Genomic DNA, 21,096 nt, shown 5'->3' on the forward strand with positions numbered 1-21,096 from the left:
TGTTAAAATGTTATTGTTTAAGTTGCAGAGCTTGTGAGGAGAGACCAGTTCTGGTTCTACCTTAATCACTCAGTGTATCTTTTTTCCTTCCTTCCCTCCAATTAGCAAACTGTTATTAAGCACTTTACTAGTTGTCAAGCACTATGCTAGATACTGGTGATACAAAGGTGGATTGGATTTGGTCCCTGCCCTTGAGTTTACAGTTTAATGGGGAAATGAGTCTCCTGTTTAGGAACTTGGAACACACTTCATTTTCAGGGTGAGGATATTCTTACTGCTTTTCAAAATCCTTCCATCTAACAGATAAAGAACACATTCAAGGCATAAGAAACTTCTTTGAGCTTGAAACATTCTTCCTTTTGTCTCTAGACCATCAGACATTCTTTCTCCTGTGACTTTCAAAGTGTTTTGATGATTAACAGATGAAAAACTGATAATGCTTTTTTCCTTCTGATTCTCTAGACCTGAATGTTTTAAAAAATATTCTTTAAAAAATAACTCAACATTTGCAAGTATGATGTATGTTATGAAAAGTGTGGGCATTGGAGCTCTCTGTGGAACAGAAATAATAATGCCTACTTTGCAGGATAGTTATGCGAGATAGATGAGAATACATAATTCATATGTGGAAGTACACTTAGGAGCTGCTCAATAATTATTATTATACTTTCTTATCACTTTGCCAAGGTCTGCAAACACTAACTCAGTGTGTGGAGGTAAGCTGAAGTTAGGGATATGGAGCTAAATGGATAAACACTAAAGAGATAGCAAAGAGTTTACTATTCATTGATGGAAATTAATTGGTTCAGAGATGTTGACCATATTTATTTAATTAAGTGATGGCACTTAATTAAATTATAGCAATCTGTCAGTGTTTTTCATCTTGGGTAGTTGTATTATGTAATTGTAGAATTCTTAGCTCATGACTGTATGAAAATAGGTATTTAGATAATGCTTTTTAATGATTATGAACCACTTATATAGGTTGACTCTCGTACCTACCCTAAATGTAACGTTGCATGCTGGGCTTTGAATTTACTACAATTTTTTTTTTTTTTAATCTTCCTAGAATGGAGCTGGTTTATCAAAATCCAAAGGAAGCCGAATTGGATTTGATGGCACACAGTGGGTATGTATGATAATCAAGAAATTCCTCAATTGCCGTGTTCATTTAGTTCATTCATTTATATACTTAATAAGTATTTGTTGAATGATGACAGTGATAATAGCTAGCTTTGTGAAAACAGGTAGTAGGTGATAGAAAGGAAGAGGCAGACCCTGTGCCAAGTGCTTTACATGCAGTATCTCATTTAGTCCTTATGCAAACTTTAAGAAGTCAGTACATATGTTTATGCTCAATTCACTTAGAAAGATTAAGGTGGTTGGCTAATAAGTGGCTGAGTCCAGATTCTAACTGCTTGCCTCCAAAATCCTCATTCACTGAGCTGTGGTGCTTCCCCAAGTGAATAAATATGTGAATCAGAATTGAACCAAGAATGAAGGTAAATAGGAGTACCTATTTACCTAGTAAATTTACCTAGTAAATAGGAGTTTAGGAGTAAAAATCTATTCAACATGTTTTCTATTTTTTTGGCTGTGCCGCAGGGCTTGTGGGATCTTAGTTCCCCAACCAGGTATCGAACCCAAGCCCCCCGGCAGTGGAAGCACAGAGTCCTAACCACTGGGCCACCAGGGAATCCCATGCTTTCTTTCTAAGATAAGGAAAACTAGCAATATGTTCAATAAATCACTGTTTCACAGCCTGTACATTTATAAAATTTATAAAATATATTTTCTTACTTTTTTCTAATCAAATTTAGAATGAAAAACAATGCTAAAAAATTACATTTATCCTGTTAGCATACATATTGGATATGACTAGTTATTTCTTGTGGATTCACTTCAATCTTTGGCTTCTCTTTAACCAGAGACATGAGAGGCTTTAGATTAGAAGTGAGTTTTCAAATCACCAAGCAGCTATAAAGTAGTGATAATTTTAGATCAGTGCTGATACCAATTGGATTTGAAGTATTGTTTAAAAAGTAAAGTCTGGGATATCCTATATCAGGCTCCTCAACTATCAGGTCTAGAAGTATCAATGTAAACTTTTAATTTATTAAAAGTAGCAGTTTTGCTTTGTGAACTTAGGGTAGTCTGAGGGGAAAGGGAAGCCCTATCTTTTTAATTCAGGGAATGACCCTTGAGGTGGGAGAAAATAACAGATTTTTTTTTTAAAAGGTTGACTTCCAAGATAAATGAGCAAAAAATTACGGAGCAGCTTACTACATTCAGTGAGTTCTCTTTGTTAATTACATTGCAGGGTTCTGAAAATCACTCCATATAATATTTGCAAAGTCATAGGGAAGGGAGAAGTAGTACTAAAATACTTTTGTTCTAATATTTTAGAAGGAACAAAAAAGTGAAGTGTGATCAGTAGATGTGATACTGAACCCTGATAAAATCCTAGAATGAGTTATTAAACAGATAAGTTGAGGGGCTTAGAAGAGAAAATAAGATGATTATTAGGAACTAGCCTTTCACTAAGAACATGTCCTGCCAAGCCCTTGTAGAAGAATGGACTGTTATAGTCTCATTGTATCCTTTTTTCAACAAGACGTTTTTCTTTCTTGTAAACAAAATGAATTACTGAAGGTCAGATGATAATAGTCATGTTGATTAAGAATTAATTGGATTTAGAGTCAATTGGACATCTATGTCCTGGGAACCTTGATGATTGCATTGATAACAACCTGGAAGGCATATTTAGAAGGTGAGTTGTAGAATCTCTCCTTGACCCTGCCCTAATCTATATTTATATTAATAATCATAATGAAGCTGTGTGTTCATCAAGCTGAAAGAGATTCATTCAACAAACACCAAGCTGAAAGAGATTCATTCAACAAACATTTATTAAGCACCTTATATGTACTAGTATCTGTCATCTCATCATCTTTCTTCCAAAACCCTTTCTTCCTCTTTTATTCCACAGAAAGTAATAGCCATGAAAGAAAAAAATTTTGATAAATTAGACTCTCAAAATTTAAAACTTCTGCTCATCAAAAGCCACCATTAAGAAAATGAATAGCTAATGCCACAGATTATAAAATATTTGCAAAACATATATGTGATGAAAGATTGATATCAAGGATAAATGAAGAACTACAATTCAGTAATAGACTTTTTTGTTCATAATCTTTATCAAATTCAACAAGTGTTGTATTCCTGATTTGCTAAGAGGTTTTAATCATAAATAGATATTGAATTTTGTCAAATACTTTTTTGTGTTGAAATTATCATAGAGTATTTCCCCTTTATTCTGTTGATATGGTGAATTTTATTGATTGATTTTCAAATGCTGCCTTTCATTCCTGGCATAAACCCTACTTGGTCATGATATTTCCTTTTTTTTTGGTCCTTTTTTAAAAAACTACAGGAATTGATTTTTTAGTATCTTGTTAAGTATTATTGCATCTGTGTCCATGAGGGATGGTGGTGTATAATTTTCTTTTTTTGTAATATCTTTGTCAGGTTTTGCTATTAGGATTACACTGGCCTCATAAAATGAGTTAGGAAGGATGTCCTCCTGCTCAGTTTTCTGAAAGAGTTTTTGTGCACTGGTATTATTTCTTCTTAAAGCTTTGATAGAATTCACCAGTGAACCATCTGAGTCTATAGAGTTTTTTCTTGTTGTTGTTTTGATGTCAGGTTTTTTTTTTTTAATACATAACAAATTCAGTTTTGTTAATAGTTATAGGGCAAGTCAGATTTCCTGTTTCATCGTGTGGTAGTTTTCTTAATCATGTTTTTAAAGAAATTTGTCCATTTCATCTGTTATTGAATTTTGGGGCATAATTGTTTATTCTAACTTTTTACTTAGTTGGCTTTCCCACTAAGAGATGATAAACTCCTCTAGAATAGAGATTATTATATTCTTGGTATTTGCATAATACTCTACAGTAAAAACAAAGGATAAGAGACTGATTCCTGCGTTTATCTCATTTTTAAAATTTTTATAATTCTTGATACTCTAATCTATTTATTTATCTTGTATATGTTTTTATAAGTTTCCTCAGATTTTGTAAATAAGAATTTATCCTTAATTCCCTGAAACATCTTTTTCTGATGGCATACGTCCCTTTGAAATCATTATTGCTTTCACTAAAGTAGGCTTTTAAGCAGTAATGTATTACAGTTATTCTATTTATCTTGACTACTCTTAGGTATTATTTACTCCTAAGTGTGATTGTTGTTTCAATTCTAATTTTGAAATTTATTTTTTCAGTAGGGTGTTCTGCTTACTGCTCAACAGAATTATGTTTTTAAGTATTACAGTATTATTAGAAAATCAAACTGTAGATAGGAATGGTCAGGCAGGCGATGTATTTTAGTTTGTCTTTTGACTGGCAAGATTATTTAGCAGTATTTCAAATACGAAGGAAAGTGGCACATACAACTGATTTTTGGTTTCAGAAAGGTTGACATGACTGATTTTTAAAAACTGAAAAGGCTGGTATTTCCTGTCCCACTTTTGCTTGAAAAGATTTAGCTACTACCAAGGGAATAATTTGTAAGCCCAAAGTTCTCATTTCAGATACTACTTCCTCTATGAAGATTTTGTTATCCTTTTGATGTACAGTTAATTAGTATCTATTGTTCTGTACTTTATAATATGTTGCATATATTTTTACTACAGCATATTTTACATTGTGTTGTAAATATTTGTTCTTCTTCCTCAGTAGACTCTGTACTTCTTGAGAACAGGAACAATGTATTATTTATTTGTGGGGGTTTTTTTTAGCAAAATAATAAGCATGCAATCTACTGAGTAAGCAGTCTAGATATCCTTATAAAATTAATGAATAAAAATTTAATAAGATAGATTATTGTATTGGTTTAGAAGAATTAAGGGGATTCTTTTCCTCTCAAACAGCGCACAGTTAAAAAATTTATTATGCTAACATCCAGTCAAAATGTACCTGTGTTCCTTATTGATCCTTTGATTCTGGAATTGATTAATAAAAACTTTGAACAAGTCAAGAATGCTTCTCATGGCTCCGCTTCAGAATGCAAGTTTTTCTGTGTTCCAAGAGACTTTACTGCATTTGCACTACAGTATCACCTATGGAAGAATGAGGTAAGATGATTTGCTTTCAGATAATGGAGTGTCTTTTACAAAACAGTATGGGATTAAACCAATTTAAACTGTAAAATATTTTAAAATTTTCATAAAGACTTTTATAAATTGTATCAGGAATACTTTCAGCAATAAGTAACAAAACACAATCGTGGCTTAAGCAAATAGGGGACTTATTTTTCTGATATAACAAGAGGTTAAAATGTTGGTGGCTGTTGGTATTAGTGGAGCTGTCCACTGAAGTCAGCATGTGCATCACTGAAATTCTTTCTGCATTTCTCTCATCCTCACAAGGTAGCTGTTGTAGCGCCAGGGTATCATAGTGACACTGTCTATTTTTTTTTTAATTACTAATACTGGTGTTTATTATCACCACAAAAAGATGAGAGTACCATTTTTTTGTACCTTTTTAAAAACTGACTTTTTTCAGCCATTGCATGAAGAGCCATCTTTTATGTCAAGTTATATACATGAATAGGCCAGTTGTGTCTCATCCAAACTTTGTCCAAAATTTGGATGTCTAATCATTTTTTTTAAAATTTCTTATTAGTCATCAATTTTATACATATCAGTGTATACGTGTCAATCCCAATCACCCAATTCATCACACCACCACCCACACCACCCCGCTGCATTCCCCACTTGGTGTCCATACATTTGTTCTCTACATCTGTGTCTCAATTTCTGCCCTGCAAACTGGTTCTTCTGTACTGTTTTTCTAGGTTCCACATATATGTGTTAATACACGATATTTGCTTTTCTCTTTCGGACTTACTTCACTCTGTATGACAGTCTCTAGATCTATCCACGTCTCTACAATAGACTCAGTTTCGTTCCTTTTTATGGCAGAGTAATATTCCATGGTATATATGTACCACATCTTCTTTATCCATTCATCTGTCGATGGGCATTTAGGTTGCTTCCATGACCTGGCTATTGTAAATAGTGCTGCAAGGAACATTGGGGTACATGTGTCTTTTTGAATTATGGTTTTCTCAGGGTATATGCCCAGTAGTGGGATTGCTGGATCATATGGTAATTCTATTTTTAGTTTTTTAAGGACCCTCCATATTGTTCTCCATAGTGGCTGTATCAATTTACATTCTCACCAACAGTGCAAGAGGGTTCCCTTTTCTCCACACCCTCTCCAGCATTTCTTGTTTGTAGATTTTCTGATGATGGCCATTCTAACTGGTGTGAGGTGATATCTCATTGTAGTTTTGATTTGCATTTCTCTAATAATTAGTGATGTTGAGTAGCTTTTCATGTGCTTCTTGGCCATCTGTATGTCTTCTTTGGAGAAATGTCTATTTAGGTCTTCTGCCCATTTTTGGATTGGGTTGTTTGTTTTTTTAATATTGAGCTGCATGAGCTGTTTATATATTTTGGAGTTTAATCCTTTCTCCGTTGATTCGTTTGTGAATATTGTCCCCCATTCTGAGGGTTGTCTTTTCATCTTGTTTATGGTTTCCTTTGCTGTGCAAAAGCTTTTAAGTTTCATTAGGTCCCATTTGTTTATTTTTGTTTTTATTTCCATTACTCTAGGAGCTGGGTCAAAAAAGATCTTGCTGTGATTTATGTCATGGGGTGTTCTGCCTATGTTTTTCTCTAAGAGTTTTATAGTGTCTGGTCTTACATTTAGGTCTCTAATCCATTTTGAGTTTATTTTTGTGTATGGTGTTAGGGAGTGTTCTAATTTCATTCTTTTACATGTAGCTGTCCAGTTTTCCCAGCACCACTTATTGAAGAGACTGTCTTTTCTGCATTGTATATCCTTGCCGCCTTTGTCATAGATTAGTTGACCATAGGTGCGTGAGTTTATCTCTGGGCTTTCTATCTTGTTCCACTGATCTATGTTTCTGTTTTTGTGCCAGTACCATATCGTCTTGATGACTGTAGATTTATAGTATAGTCTGAAGTCAGGAAGTCTGATTCTTCCAGCTCCGTTTTTTTCCCTCAAGACTGCTTTGGCTATTCGGGGTCTTTTGTGTCTCCATACAAATTTTAAGATTTTTTTGGTTTAGTTCCGTAAAAAATGCCATTGGTAATTTGATAAGGATTGCATTGAATCTGTAGGTTGCTTTGGGTCGTATAGGCATTTTCACAATATTGATTCTTCCAATCCAAGAACATGGTATATCTCTCCATCTGTTGGTATCATCTTTAATTTCTTTCATCAGTGTCTTATAGTTTTCTGCATACAGGTCTTTTATCTCCCTAGGTAGGTGTATTCCTCGGTATATTATTCTTCTTGTTGCAATGGTAAATGGGAGTGTTTCCTTAATTTCTCTTTCAGATTTTTCATCATTAGTGTATAGGAATGCAAGAGATTTCTGTGCATTAATTTTGTATCCTGCTACTTTACCAAATTCATTGATTAGCTCTAGTAGTTTTCTGGAAACATCTTTAGGATTCTCTATGTATAATATCATGTCATCTGCAAACAGTGACAGCTTTACTTCTTCTTTTCCAATTTGGATTCCTTTTATTTCTTTTTCTTCTCTGATTGCTGTGGCTAACACTTCCAAAACTATGTTGAATAATAGTGATGAGAGTGGGCAACCTTGTCTTGTTCCTGATCTTAGTGGAAATGGTTTCAGTTTTTCACCATTGAGGACAATGTTGGCTGTGGGTTTGTCATATATGGCCTTTATTATGTTGAGGAAAGTTCCCTCTATGCCTACTTTCTGCAGGGCTTTTATCATAAATGGGTGTTGAATTTTGTCGAAAGCTTTCTCTGCATCTATTGAGATGATCATATGGTTTTTCTCCTTCAGTTTGTTAATATGATGTATCACGTTGATTGATTTGCATATATTGAAGAATCCTTGCGTTCCTGGAATAAACCCCACTTGATCATGGTGTATGATCCTTTTATTGTGTTGTTGGATTCTGTTTGCTAGTATTTTGTTGAGGATTTTTGCATCTATGTTCATCAGTGATATTGGCCTGTAGTTTTCTTTTTTGTGACATCTTTGTCTGGTTTTGGTATCAGGGTGATGGTGGCCTCATAGAATGAGTTGGGGAGTGTTCCTCCCTCTGCAATATTTTGGAAGAGTTTGAGAAGGTATAGGTGTTAGGTCTTCTCTAAATGTTTGATAGAATTCACCTGTGAAGCCATCTGGTCCTGGGCTTTTGTTTGTTGGAAGATATTTAATCACAGTTTCAATTTCAGTGCTTGTGATTGGTCTGTTCATATTTTCTATTTCTTCCTGGTTCAGTCTCGGCAGGTTGTGCATTTCTAAGAATTTGTCCATTTCCTCCAGGTTGTCCATTTTATTGGCATAGAGTTGCTTGTAGTATTCTCTTAGGATGCTTTGTATTTCTGCAGTGTCAGTTGTTACTTCTCCTTTTTCATTTCTAATTTTATTGATTTGAGTCCTCTCCCTCTTTTTCTTGATGAGTTTGGCTAATAGTTTATGAATTTTGTTTATCTTCTCAAAGAACCAGCTTTTAGTTTTATTGGTCTTTGGTATTGTTTTCTTTGTTTCTATTTCATTTATTTCTGCTCTGCTCTTTATGATTTCTTTCCTTCTGCTAACTTTGGGTTTTGTTTGTTCTTCTTTCTCTAGTTCCTTTAGGTGTAAGGTTAAATTGTTTATTTGAGATTTTTCTTGTTTCTTGAGGTAGGCTTGTATAGCTATAAACTTCCCTCTTAGAACTGCTTTTGCTACATCCCATAGGTTTTGGATTATCGTGTTTTCATTGTCATTTGTCTCTAGGTATTTTTTGATTTCCTCTTTGATTTCTTCAGTGATCTCTTGGTTATTTAGTAACGCATTGTTTAACCTCCATGTGTTTGTGTTTTTTATGTTTTTTTCCATGTAATTCATTTCTAATCTCATAGCGTTGTGGTCAGAAAAGATGCTTGATATGATTTCAGTTAAATTTACTGAGGCTTGATTTGTGACCCAAGATGTGATCTATCCTGGAGAATATTCCTTGCGCACTTGAGAAGAAAGTGTAATCTGCTGTTTTTGGATGGAATGTCCTATAAATATCAATTAAATCTATCTGGTCTGTTGTGTTATTTAAAGCTTCTGTTTCCTTATTTATTTTCATTTTGGATGATCTGTCCATTGGTGTAAGTGAGGTGTTAAAGTTCCCCACTATTATTGTGTTACTGTCGATTTCCTCGTGTATAGCTGTTAGCAGTTGCCTTATGTATTGAGGTGCTTCTATGTTGGGTGCATATATATTTATAATTGTTATATCTTCTTCTTGGATTGATCCCCTGGTCATTATGTAGTGTCCTTCCTTGTCTCTTGTAACATTCTTTATTTTAAAGTCTATTTTATCTGATAAGAGTATTGCTACTCCAGCTTTCTTTTGATTTCCATTTGCATGGAATATCTTTTTCCATCCCCTCACTTTCAATGTGAATGTGTCCCTAGGTCTGAAGTGGGTCTCTTGTAGACAGCATATATATGGGTCTTATTTTTGTATCCATTCAGCAAGCCTGTGTCTTTTGGTTGGAGCATTTAATCCATTCATGTTTAGGGTAGTTATCGATATGTATGTTCCTATTACCATTTTCTTAATCGTTTTGGGTTTGTTTCTGTAGGTCCTTTTCTTCTCTTGTATTTCCCACTTAGAGAAGTTCCTTTAGCATTTGTTGTAGAGCTGGTTTGGTGGTGCTGAATTCTCTAAGCTTTTTCTTGTCTGTAAAGCTTTTGATTTCTCCATTGAATCTGAATGAGATCCTTGCCGGGTAGAGTAATCTTGGTTGTAGGTTCTTCCCTTTCATCACTTTAAGTATATCATGCCACTCCCTTCTGGCTTGTAGAGTTTCTGCTGAGAAATCAACTGTTAACCTTATGGGAGTTCCCTTGTATGTTGTTTGTCGTTTTTCCCTTGCTGCTTTTAATAATTTTTCTTTGTCTTTAATTTTTGCCAATTTGATTACTTATGTGTCTCGGCGTGTTTCTCCTTGGTTTTATCCTGTATGGGACTCTCTGTGCTTCCTGGACTTGGGTGGCTATTTCCTTTACCATGTTAGGGAAGTTTTCGACTATAATCTCTTCAAATATTTTCTCTGGTCCTTTCTCGCTCTCTTCTCCTTCTGGCACCCCTATAATGCGAATGTTGTTGCATTTAATGTTGTCCCAGAGGTCTCTTAGGCTGTCTTCTTTATTCTGTTCTGCAGCAGTGAATTCCACCATTCTGTCTTCCAGGTCACTTATCCGTTCTTCTGCCTCAGTTATTCTGCTATTGATTCCTTCTAGTGTAGTTTTCATTTCAGTTATTGTATTGTTCATCTCTGTTTGTTTGTTCTTTAATTCTTCTAGGTCTTTGTTAAACATTTCTTGCATCTTCTTGATCTTTGCCTCCATTCTTTTTCCGAGGTCCTGGATCATCTTCACTATCATTATTCTGAATTCTTTTTCTGGAAGGTTGCCTGTCTCCACTTCATTTAGTTGTTTTTCTGGAGTTTTATCTTGTTCCTTCATCGGGTGCATAGCCCTCTGCCTTTTCATCTTGTCTATCTTTCTGTGAATGTGGTTTTTGTTCCACAGGCTGCAGGATTGTCACTATCTATCTTTTGAAGGAAAATTTTTCTCAGGAGCTTCTGGTAAACTGCTTATAGCTCACTGTCTAGAACTATATTCATATGTCTCCGTGCTGTGAAGGAGGCTAAAAAAACGGGTATTTAGCATTTTCATCAGTGTAGGCAGGCAGGTAGGAAGGGATTCGGTGATGAATTTTCAGTATCTGCCACATAAGGTATACATGAGGGTAGTATTCCTTGTCTGTAGCACTATTCTTGATAGTTTGTAAGTGCATAGGACTTGTTTGATACTCGAGTGGAGTGCTTCTTAGGTGTATCCAAAAATTCAAACTTATATTTTCATCCTGTCTAAATGGTTACAAAGCAAAGGTTAGACGGTAGTCAAAAAAAAAAAAAAAAAAGATCTCAACCAAACATGTCAAAAATTTGCTTACTTCTTTATTTGGAATACCTCTAACTTTGCAGTTTCACTGTTTTTCATTCTGAGGAGTTATTCAAATAAGAGTAAGAAAATTAGCATTAGATTAAATGAGCTCAACTATTTAGTCAGCCACCCATGATAGATGTGCACTAGCTCTGCAGTGGATTGTTTTAGTTGTGTTGACCCCTGATAGGTGGGGCTTATGTTCCAGGGTGATGGTATGGTCTGGCAAAGCAGTATAAGCTGCATGTTTCCTTGATTGCCCAGACTCTTAGACAAGGTCTCAAGAGAGTGAGTTTTGACTTTTTTCTGCCTATGGTTCTTCCCAGGCAGTGATGCAGGTGATGAAACAGATAACATGTTTATATAACATGATGTTTGTTTGCTTGTTTTCTCTTTCCTCCCAATTTTATATTGATATTTTGAAAATATTTAAACTTATGGAAAAGTTAGGACATGGCATTTTAATCAAAAGAATATTAGTACTAGGTTTAAAAAGTCAGATATTAAGGCAAAGCTCATAATGAAAAAGATCAGTATCTGACTCTTCTTTCCTCCCCACCCCTTATTCCCACTCTTAGAGCCAACCACTTTCAACTCTCTCTACCTTGTTTATCTTCTCCTTTATAAATGAAATGTTTATGCTTCTATTTTTTTAATATTTCATATTTAGATTATGAATTATGAGAATTTAGCTGTCATATCTATTTTGTCTCATGTAGACACACACAAACACACACACTCTCTTCTCCCATTATCATGACTGTATCACATTTTGTAGTTAAATCAATAGTCAGTGTTTATCTTACTATGAATATACAGATAATCACATGAATGCTACCTTGTTTACTCTGAATATTTTCCTTTTCGTATATGACTCTCTTTTTCTTTTTTTGTTTGCTAGTTTTCTATATAGTTATCAATAATCCATGTATGAACTCTGCAACAGAAACATAAAACTCTCAGTAGGATCAAATACATCAGGTCATTTCTCAGTTCCTTTTTTTTTTTCCTGGAGACAGCCCTCCTAGATCTCGTGGTCTTTCTGCCCTAATAGTCTGATCTGCTCTGCAGATACTGTTGTGTAACTCCTCTTAACAACATTTTAGGAATTCTCTTTGGAGAAAGGTTGAATGGGAGGTTGAAACCTTGCATATCTGAAAATGTTTCTTTTTACCTGCACGTTTGATTTCTAATTTGCTTCTGCTGTATAACAGTTGTCCCCAAATTTAGTGGCTTAAACAACAACCATTTATGTAGGTTATGATTCTGTGACTTAGCAATTTGTGTAGGATTCAGCTGGGCAGTTCTTCTGGTCTCAGCTAAGTTCACTTATACAGCTGCCAGTCAGCTAGGCAGCTCTGCTTCTTCAGGATGGCTGGCTGGCAGATGGGACAGTGGAGGTGCCTGTGCCATGTGTCTCTCATTATCTAGGTTAGTCTAGGCTAGTCAGAGAAAGCAAAAGCATGCAAGGCCTCTTTACATTGTTAAAATATGAAGAGTTCTTATCCATGAACATGAAATATATCTCCTTTAATTCAGGTGTCCTTTGGTGTTCTTTAATAGAGTATTCTATATTTTTCTTACAGATTTTGTGCATCTTTGTAAGATTTATTTCTTGCTACCTTATAGTTTTGTGTGCATGCGGGGGGGGTGTTAATGTAGATACTTTTCCTCTTCTTTTGCCAATTCATTATTATAGGTGAATTAGAATGCTGTTGTCTTTTGTGTTTTGATCTTGTTTTCCAGCAACTGTACTGAACTCTGAACTCTATAGGTAAACTCCAATAGTTTCTCTCTCCTCCCTCAATCCCCTACCTCCTTTTCCTCCCTCTCTTTCATTTTCTCTCTCCTTGAGTGTAGGTCATTGTATTCTCTGCACAAAAAGATAATTTGGTCTCTTCCTTTCCAACTCTTATGCCTAATTTCTTTTTCTTGTCTTATTGGTTTAGGTAGGACCCCCAGGATAATGTTGAATAAAAGTGTCTTTCTTTCTGAACTTTTTATTATTTGGATGTTGGACTTCCAAAATTTCATTTTCTTATCTTTGCTCTGTGATTTTTTTCATCTCTTTTGTTAACTGTTCTACTTTTAAACAAAATCTTTAACAATGCCATTGATTTTTTTCATATTTTTGCTTGAAATTTAATATTTTTATTTTCTAAAAGCTCTGTGCACTCTGTTTCTTATAGTAGCATTCTTATTTTATGGATGCAGTTTTGTCTTTTTCCCTCTGCAGATTTTAAACGTTTGGTGTTTTTCTTTTTTTAAACTTTTTTTAAAAATTAATTAATTAATGTATTTATTTTTGGCTGTGTTGGGTCTTTGTCGCTGCATGCAGGCTCTCTCTAGTTGCATCAGGAGGGGGCCAACTCTTCGTTGCAGTGTGCAGGCTTCTCATTGTGGTGGCTTCTCTTGTTGCGGAGCACAGGCTCTAGGTGCGTGGGCTTCAGTAGTTGTGGCACACGGGCTCAGTAGTTGTGGTATGCGGGCCCTAGAGTGCAGGTTCAGTAGTTGTGGTGCACAGGCTTAGTTGCTCCACGGCATGTGAGATCTTCCAAGACCAGGGCTCAAACCCATGTCCCCTGCATTGGCAGGCGGATTCTCAACCACTGCGCCACCAGGGAAGCCCCAAGGTTTGGTGTTTTTAAAAGAAAGTCTTTTGCTCTCTACTGCATTTTGTTTTTGTAATTCCCTTCTTTGTGGGTGTTTGGTTTTTGGTATGGTTATTTTATTTTGTCTGTTTTTCATGATACAGGTTTTCTACAATGTTCATTGATCTTTGTTCATATTTAAGAATGAGGCACTGAATACCAATTGGAAGCTTTTTTTTCTGGTCAGGCCTCATTAACTGGTGGACTTCACTATAGGGTAATAAGAGTATGCCAGCTTTTTCACTGCAGAGACTTCTAAATGTCAGTATTTGTAGGTCATTCCTATTGGACTGTTTGAGTTTCTCATAGAAAAAGCCTACAAAGCTTATAAACCTTTTTTACGACAAGTATTTTATCATCCCTTTATTTTCCCAAAACGAAGTCTATAGAAATTATAACTTACCTACATACATAATCTCCCAAATCCTGTAATGTCTCAACTATAGTATAAAGTAGAAATGAAAGGAAATGTATATTTCAGTGTGTAAATACCCAGGCATGACTACACTGGAAGACATAAGGAAGAAAGTCGGATGCTTGCACTTATCCTACTTATTTAGTAGGAGCACTGAATGTGATGACTTCCAATATAGACTCTATTATGAATGATACTGTTTTTAGTAATATATTTTTCCAAAACAGTAAACAAGTTTCAAACAGCAGAAGAGTAAAATTGTCTCTCCTTTAACATGGCAATTGTATTCCTCAGAAATGGAGGCTCACATAATTACAAATACGTTTTTCACTATGTGACTATCTGATAGAACATTTGAAATTATGCAGGACACAGGATAGATTTTCATATTTTGGATTTTAGGATGTCTAGTGTACCTGGCCTAGACCTCTAAATGCCAGTTGTGTCCTCAATCATTATGATAACTGAAAATATCTCCACGAATTTCTAAAATGTCTCTTGGTTACAGTACCACTTGCCTTGAGAACCAGTACTTTAGAAGAAAGAGAATATGCCATAATTGGCAAAACCAGAAAGACCAGAGTCAGAAGCAAAAGGTCAGCAACACCCAGAATAAGCACACAAGGTCATGTTATCATTTTATATAAATGACATCATACAGAGCCCTTGGATAGTCCTCCCAAAACCTTTTTCCAAGGTAGAGCTAATTCATTAGATCAACAGATCTAATTACTATAGACTTAATTTACCTGTGATTTTTCTTTGTTAATACCATTACCATGAAGTGAGCAAACTACTGCCAAGGCAACTGGGAGTAGATTTGTGCAGTATAGTCTTGACCTAGGCCTTTGCTCTGTTTGATCAGAGCAACTACTTTGTTCTTGACTTTCCTCTGTCATGATTATAAAAAGGCAAGCCATTGCATAGTTCTGCCAATTTTGTCTGTCAGTTTTTCTTCCCACAACCCAAGGTGTGATTCCTCTTCAAGTTCTGTCTGGCCTTTTAAATTTTTCCCAAATTTACCAAATTATAATGCTTTTCTTTCATCCTATACAATAGATTCCTTCTCTGAGTTGGCCACTCTTACACTCATCAGTACTTTCCACCTCTTAGGTTTATGAAAAAGGGGAATCCTACAGTTGATAATTCTAATATAAGGAGTACCAAGGTGAAATTGTATTAGCCAGGCTAAGTTACATTAGTTGCTACTAAAAGCAACCCTAAAATCTCATTGGCTTAGGGCAAAAAAGGAGTAATTGTCTCTAGACAAAATCCAGCGTAGTTATTCTTGGTCAGCGATATTCCTGGATGACTTTCCTCTAAGCAGTGACTTAGGGATGCAGGCTGTTTCATTTGTGTGGCTTCCCCATCTTGTAGTTCTTTGCTTCCCTACATACAGATGGAGGAGGGAAAGCAGGGAAGGTCTTATGGGACATTGTAAGGCCAGGCCTGGAAGTGGTATCTGATACTTCCGTCCACATTCCTTTGACCAAAACACGATTTCACTCTATATCCAGAAAGGAGAAGACAGTTGTTATTGATACTGGTTAGCATTCTTTACCAGAATGGTCACTTTCTCTTGTTTAACAATATAAACAACAACAACAGGTATCTATTGAGCACCTGCTGGTACTAGCCACTTTGTTGATTCTTAAGGTTGAGGAACTTGCAGTCTATTAATGGAGTTTAAACAACTAAAAAACAGTACAATCAATACTATGATAAAGGTTTGTGTGTATTATAAGAGCATAAATGAGGACACAGCTAATCCAAATGACAACATTCAAAGACAATAATTGATGTAAATAAAGTACTCTTGAAAAATGTTTATGAATGCTGTGGCTCGTAAGACTTTCAGATGCACTTCCATCCTTTAATAACTTTAATGTCTGGTATTACCACTTTATTTTCCTTAACTGTAGACTAGGTATAATATCTTCCTTACTAACCTCACATAATTTCTATGGACATCAGATGAGATAATTAATGTGAATGAGCTTTGTACACATTATATAAATATAGACTTAAAGAAATAGTGTTGTAGAGTAGGAAGAACCTTGTATTTGGTTAGATAAGACCTAAATGCTGGCAGTGGCTTTGCCTCTTATTAATTTTGTTTCTTTGGACTTCTGTGAGTCTGTTTCTTTATCTATAATATCTGTGCTACTTACTCTATAAGATAGATGTCATATGTAAATGCAGTAATGTTTATAAAAGTTCTTTGGAAACTGTACATTTCTATTCAAACATAAGGTGTTCTTAATAATTAATACTAGTTAATCATCTAAAGCACTGGTGTCGAGATTAAGATTAAAAATCTACCCTATAGATTAATCTTGTTACATGAGAGTTATAACTAATGCTGTTGGAAAATGCACCTTGTTTTATAGTACATCTCAGTCTATTTTCTAATGATGTGCATTATGATAGGCTTCTATTTTAGTAGCAGTTTAAGGTGTTGGGATATAACTATGAGATGAAAACCTTGCTTCTATGAAGCATTTTTGAAGGTTATTAGAAGTTAAATTGAAAATTACAGGTTTAATTTTAAGTGCTATCCTTATATTAACATTTACTTTATAGATACTAACCAAAGAACACTATAATGAGTGGACATTCTCGTTCCAAAGAAGAAATTTGTATTAATTTTCATAAAGAGAGTCTTTGAACATGTCTTCCATGCTATGTGGTTTCCCTTTTTGGTACTTTCCTTTATTCTCCCACTACCACCTTTCCTTCCCCACCTTCATTTTTTAATCTTCAGGCAAAGACCAGATTAGGACAAAAATATGTATGACTTAATTCAGTGTAAGGATCACTTTAGTTTTACTACTAGTATTTGGTTTTAAATGTTCAAGCTTGATGTTTCTTTGGTTTTAGGAAGGCTGGTTTCGGATAGCTGAAAATATGGGATTTCAGTGCCTAAAGATCGAGAGCAAGGACCCCCGGCTAGATGGGATAGACTCACTTTCTGGAACTGAAATCCCCCTGCACTACATCTGCACATTGGCCAGTCATGCTGTCCACTTGGTGGTCTTTCATGAGAGGAGCGGCAACTACCTTTGGCATGGCCATCTACGGCTCAAAGGACACATTGACAGGAAGTTTGTTCCTTTTCGAAAGTTACAGTTTGGTCGTTATCCTGGAGCTTTTGACAGGTAAATTCAGGGTCTAAAGGGGAGATGTGAAACCTATCTTGTTCAGTCATGAACTCTTACTCTTTCTTTTACATTTAGTAATTAAATCTAAAATGTAATTCATGTAAATCAGCTTTGAAATGTAAATATTCAACAGGAAGCAACTCATGCACATGTGCCCCAGGAAATATAATATATATCAGAATGTTCATAGCAACATTGTTCTTAATGCCCCACACAAAATATATGTGCACCCAGCGAAGAATCGAAGAATCGTAGGGCAGGGAAACAAGGAACCTGAACTCGCGCTCTGTGCAACAACAGAGATGCATCCTACAATGTTGAGTGACAAAAATGAGGCATAAAAGAATACAAATCTTTCTAGATATATAAAGAGTTCAAACACAGGATAAAGTATGTTTGTGGATTTACATACTTACAAGTAAAAGTGTTCAAAATGTACAAACTTCCAATTATTATGAGATAAATAAGTTCTGGAAATCTGATGTACAGCATGGTGACTATAGTTAACACTGCTGTATTGTATATTTGACAGTTGCTCAGAGAGTAGATCTTTAAAAATGATATCTGAGGTAATTGAGGAAAATATGCTTGGTGTTTAACTATTTGCTTATATTGTATATTTTGAAGAGGCTGCCAATATTCTGAGTTAAATCCTTATAATAAGTCTTAACTTTTGTTTTCAGGCCAGAGTTACAACAAATTACTATTGATGGATTAGAAGTTCTCATTCCAAAAGATCCAATGCACTTTCTAGAAGAAATACCACACTCTAGATTTATTGAGTGTAGGTATAAAGAAGCTCGAGCATTCTTTCAGGTTAGAGATAACCAAATATTGTACTTTTCAAATTAAAGGAAGTGTATTTATAATATTTCTGGGGGGGGCGGGAAATGAAGGAACTTATGGAAAATAAGTAAGACAACATCTTTTCTGATTTGTCTGTTTTCTTCTAGATGGTTTCAATTTTTTTTAAGTAGATTAAACATTAACCTTAAGGAACAATTTCTTCCCCGGTTGAATGGTTTGATATCTATGGAGACCTTGTTTTATTTGGATAGACTTTGACAGGTTCAGCATTGGCCTCCGCTTTTAGTTAGGATAGCCCATGAACTTTATAAAGATGGTACATTCTGTTCTTGAAGCAATCCGAGTAGGATGAAGCCATGTAGAATATGGACCATGCGGATTTAGAGAGGACTTCATAGAAAATACAGTTTTTCTCAGAGGGTTGGCACTGAATATGAATTTTTTGTGTTTATGAAGGTTTTTGAAGATAAATGCTACACAAAGACCAAGTGCTTTTGAACTCTACTTTATTCTGCTGCTTTAGCTTTCAATTCAATAAACATTTATTAAAAGCCAGCTTCCCAGGAACTCTCCTGACCCTGGGGATATAAAGATGATTTTAAAGGACATGAAAGTTCAGCTGTAAGAAATGACATGAAAGAGAGATACAGTGAAAGCAGTCAAATTTATGGTGGGGTTTTAGTACCCTAATTTTTCCACTTGCCCTTTATTTTCTGGGGTTCCCTTCCAAGAAAACTGTGTACACAAGGACAGGAGTGGAATGGGAAAATGAAGTACCAGCTATATCATCATTGGCCAAATGCCCAGCACCCACAAATGCAAGGTTTTTTTCTGGTAGGCTGTGCTGGCACCCAGGGCCTAGACCTGACAGCCTGGGTGGGCCTTCCTAGCCCTGTTCCCTTAAATCTATGGTTATGTGACTGTGAAGCATACCCAGTCAGCCTCATGGATGAAAAGCTGGAAAACTGCATGTGTGGCTGGGCCAGCATTATTAGGCAAGTGCTGCCCATCATATCCCCACCACAGAGTAGCAGGAAGCGGAAGAGATGCAGACTGGTGCTTGCACTTGACCATTCATTCACTGTTCCTGCCTCAGGGGAGTTTTTTTCTGGTTGCCACCTCTGTCATAGCAATTATCACAATTAATTGTGAATGTCAGTCTTGTCCCCCTACAAGATTATGTGAAATCCTTGATGGCAGGCATCTTATTTTACTCACCTCTATAGCCCCAGTATCTAGCACAGTAGCTGGCGCAAAGAAAAGCTCCTATAGTGATGGAAAAATGCATGAAGAATTAGGTGCTCATCCGAATCAACTGGTTTTTTTCCAGGATACTTATTAGGGCTACTCCATTACCTAGCAAGCATTTGCCCAGACTCATTTTATTGAACTTTGTGAGAAGGCAGTGTAAGATGTAAAATGTTTCAAGATACTGAGAAATCATGAGAATAGTGTTATATTTTTTTAATTGCATATTTTCACTTTTGCTTCTTAGATTTTAAGGACAACCATTGAGTCAGCATTAGAGTAAAGAATATGGATGACAGATGCTCCGAGGGCTAATCAGCGTATCATAGCCTCATACTTTTGGTGTTTAAAGTGCCATCACATAGCAAGGCTATAATGCTATTGACAGGTTTCTCTTCATAACAGGATCAAGTGGAACTTTGCATTCATTCTTTTTTTTTTTTAATGCTAAATCTGTTTTTTTTTTTAATTTTATTTATTTATTTTATTTTTGGCTGTGTTGGGCCTTCGTTGCTGTGCGCAGGCTTTCTCTAGTTGCGGCGAGCTGGGGCTACTCTTGGTTGCGGTGCGCGGTCTTCTCATTGAGGTGGCTTCTCTTGTTACGGAGCACGGGCTCTAGGCTTTAGTAGTTGTGGCACGCAGGCTCAGTCGTTGTGGCGCACGGGCTTAGTTTCTCCACGGCATGTGGGATCTTCCCGGACCAGGGCTTGAACCTGTGTCCCCTGCATTGGCAGGCGGATTCTTAACCACTGCGTCACCAGGGAAGTCCCAAACTTTGTATTCATTCTTCACCATGTTATTTGTGTCCTTCACTAGTAGCAAGACAGACTCGTGATTACTAATTTGTTTTCCTCTTCTGCTAATGTACTGTTATTACTGATATAGAGTACCTAATGGGATTGATAACTTTTTTTAATCCTTACCCTCGTAAATGTTTCATTCTTCATCATTTCTTACGTTATAACCACAGGAAGGTCAGTTTTCAAATTAAGGTGAACATACATAACTTTGAACACTTGATGGCGCCAAACAGTCTTAAATACAATGCCTGGTGTTTTTTAAAAAAAAACATCAATGAACTAATCTACTAGATCTCATAAAGCAGCGTCCTAACTTTCTTTTTTTTTTTTATAATAATTTTTGGAAACATTTTCAAACTTTCAGAAAAGTTACAGATGCAATACAAATAATTCTTTTTCCTGAACCATTTGCAAGCAAGTTGTCAACATCTGCCCCACAACTTCAAATAATTTAGTATTTCTTGAAAACAAGAACATTCTCCTACATGTCTTAGTACAAAAATCAGGAAATTAATATAAAGATTATTACCATTTAATCCTCATTCAAGTTTTGCTAATTATCCCAATAATGACTATTATAATAAAAGGATTCCGTTCAGAATCACATGTTGCATTTAATTTTTCTGTCTCTTTAGTTTCCTTCAGTCTGGAACAGTTTCACAATCACTTTTTAACTTTTATGACTTTGCTACTTTTGAAGATTACAGGCCAGATATTTTGTACATTGTCCCTTGTTTGGGGTTTGTTTGGTTTTTCCTCAAGTTAGATTTAGGTTATATGCCTTTAGTAGGAATAACACAGAAGTGATTCTGTGCATGATTTTGATTTGTCCCATTACTACTGACTTTTACATTGATTACGTGATTAAAGTGCTGTCTGCTGGCTTCACCCTGGTGAAGTTTCTATTTTTCCCTTTGTAATTAATAGGTATTTGGCATGAAGGTACT

At 35.6% G+C, this 21,096-nt stretch overlaps 1 protein-coding gene across 7 annotated transcripts in view; it reads left to right on the top strand.

Moving 5' to 3' along the window:
* Window positions 1–21,096, top strand: part of FKTN (fukutin) — a 99,690-nt gene that overhangs the window by 23,426 nt on the left and 55,168 nt on the right. For all 7 annotated transcript variants that reach the window (XM_059925231.1, XM_059925230.1, XM_059925228.1 and 4 more), the window contains 4 exons: window positions 1,070–1,129; window positions 4,931–5,134; window positions 17,014–17,291; window positions 17,978–18,110. In XM_059925231.1, coding sequence (XP_059781214.1) covers window positions 1,070–1,129; window positions 4,931–5,134; window positions 17,014–17,291; window positions 17,978–18,110 — 675 coding nt within the window. The remainder of the gene's footprint in view (window positions 1–1,069; window positions 1,130–4,930; window positions 5,135–17,013; window positions 17,292–17,977; window positions 18,111–21,096) is intronic.

Source organism: Balaenoptera ricei, chromosome 6, assembly GCF_028023285.1.
Source record: "Balaenoptera ricei isolate mBalRic1 chromosome 6, mBalRic1.hap2, whole genome shotgun sequence".
Lineage (NCBI taxonomy): Eukaryota > Metazoa > Chordata > Mammalia > Artiodactyla > Balaenopteridae > Balaenoptera > Balaenoptera ricei.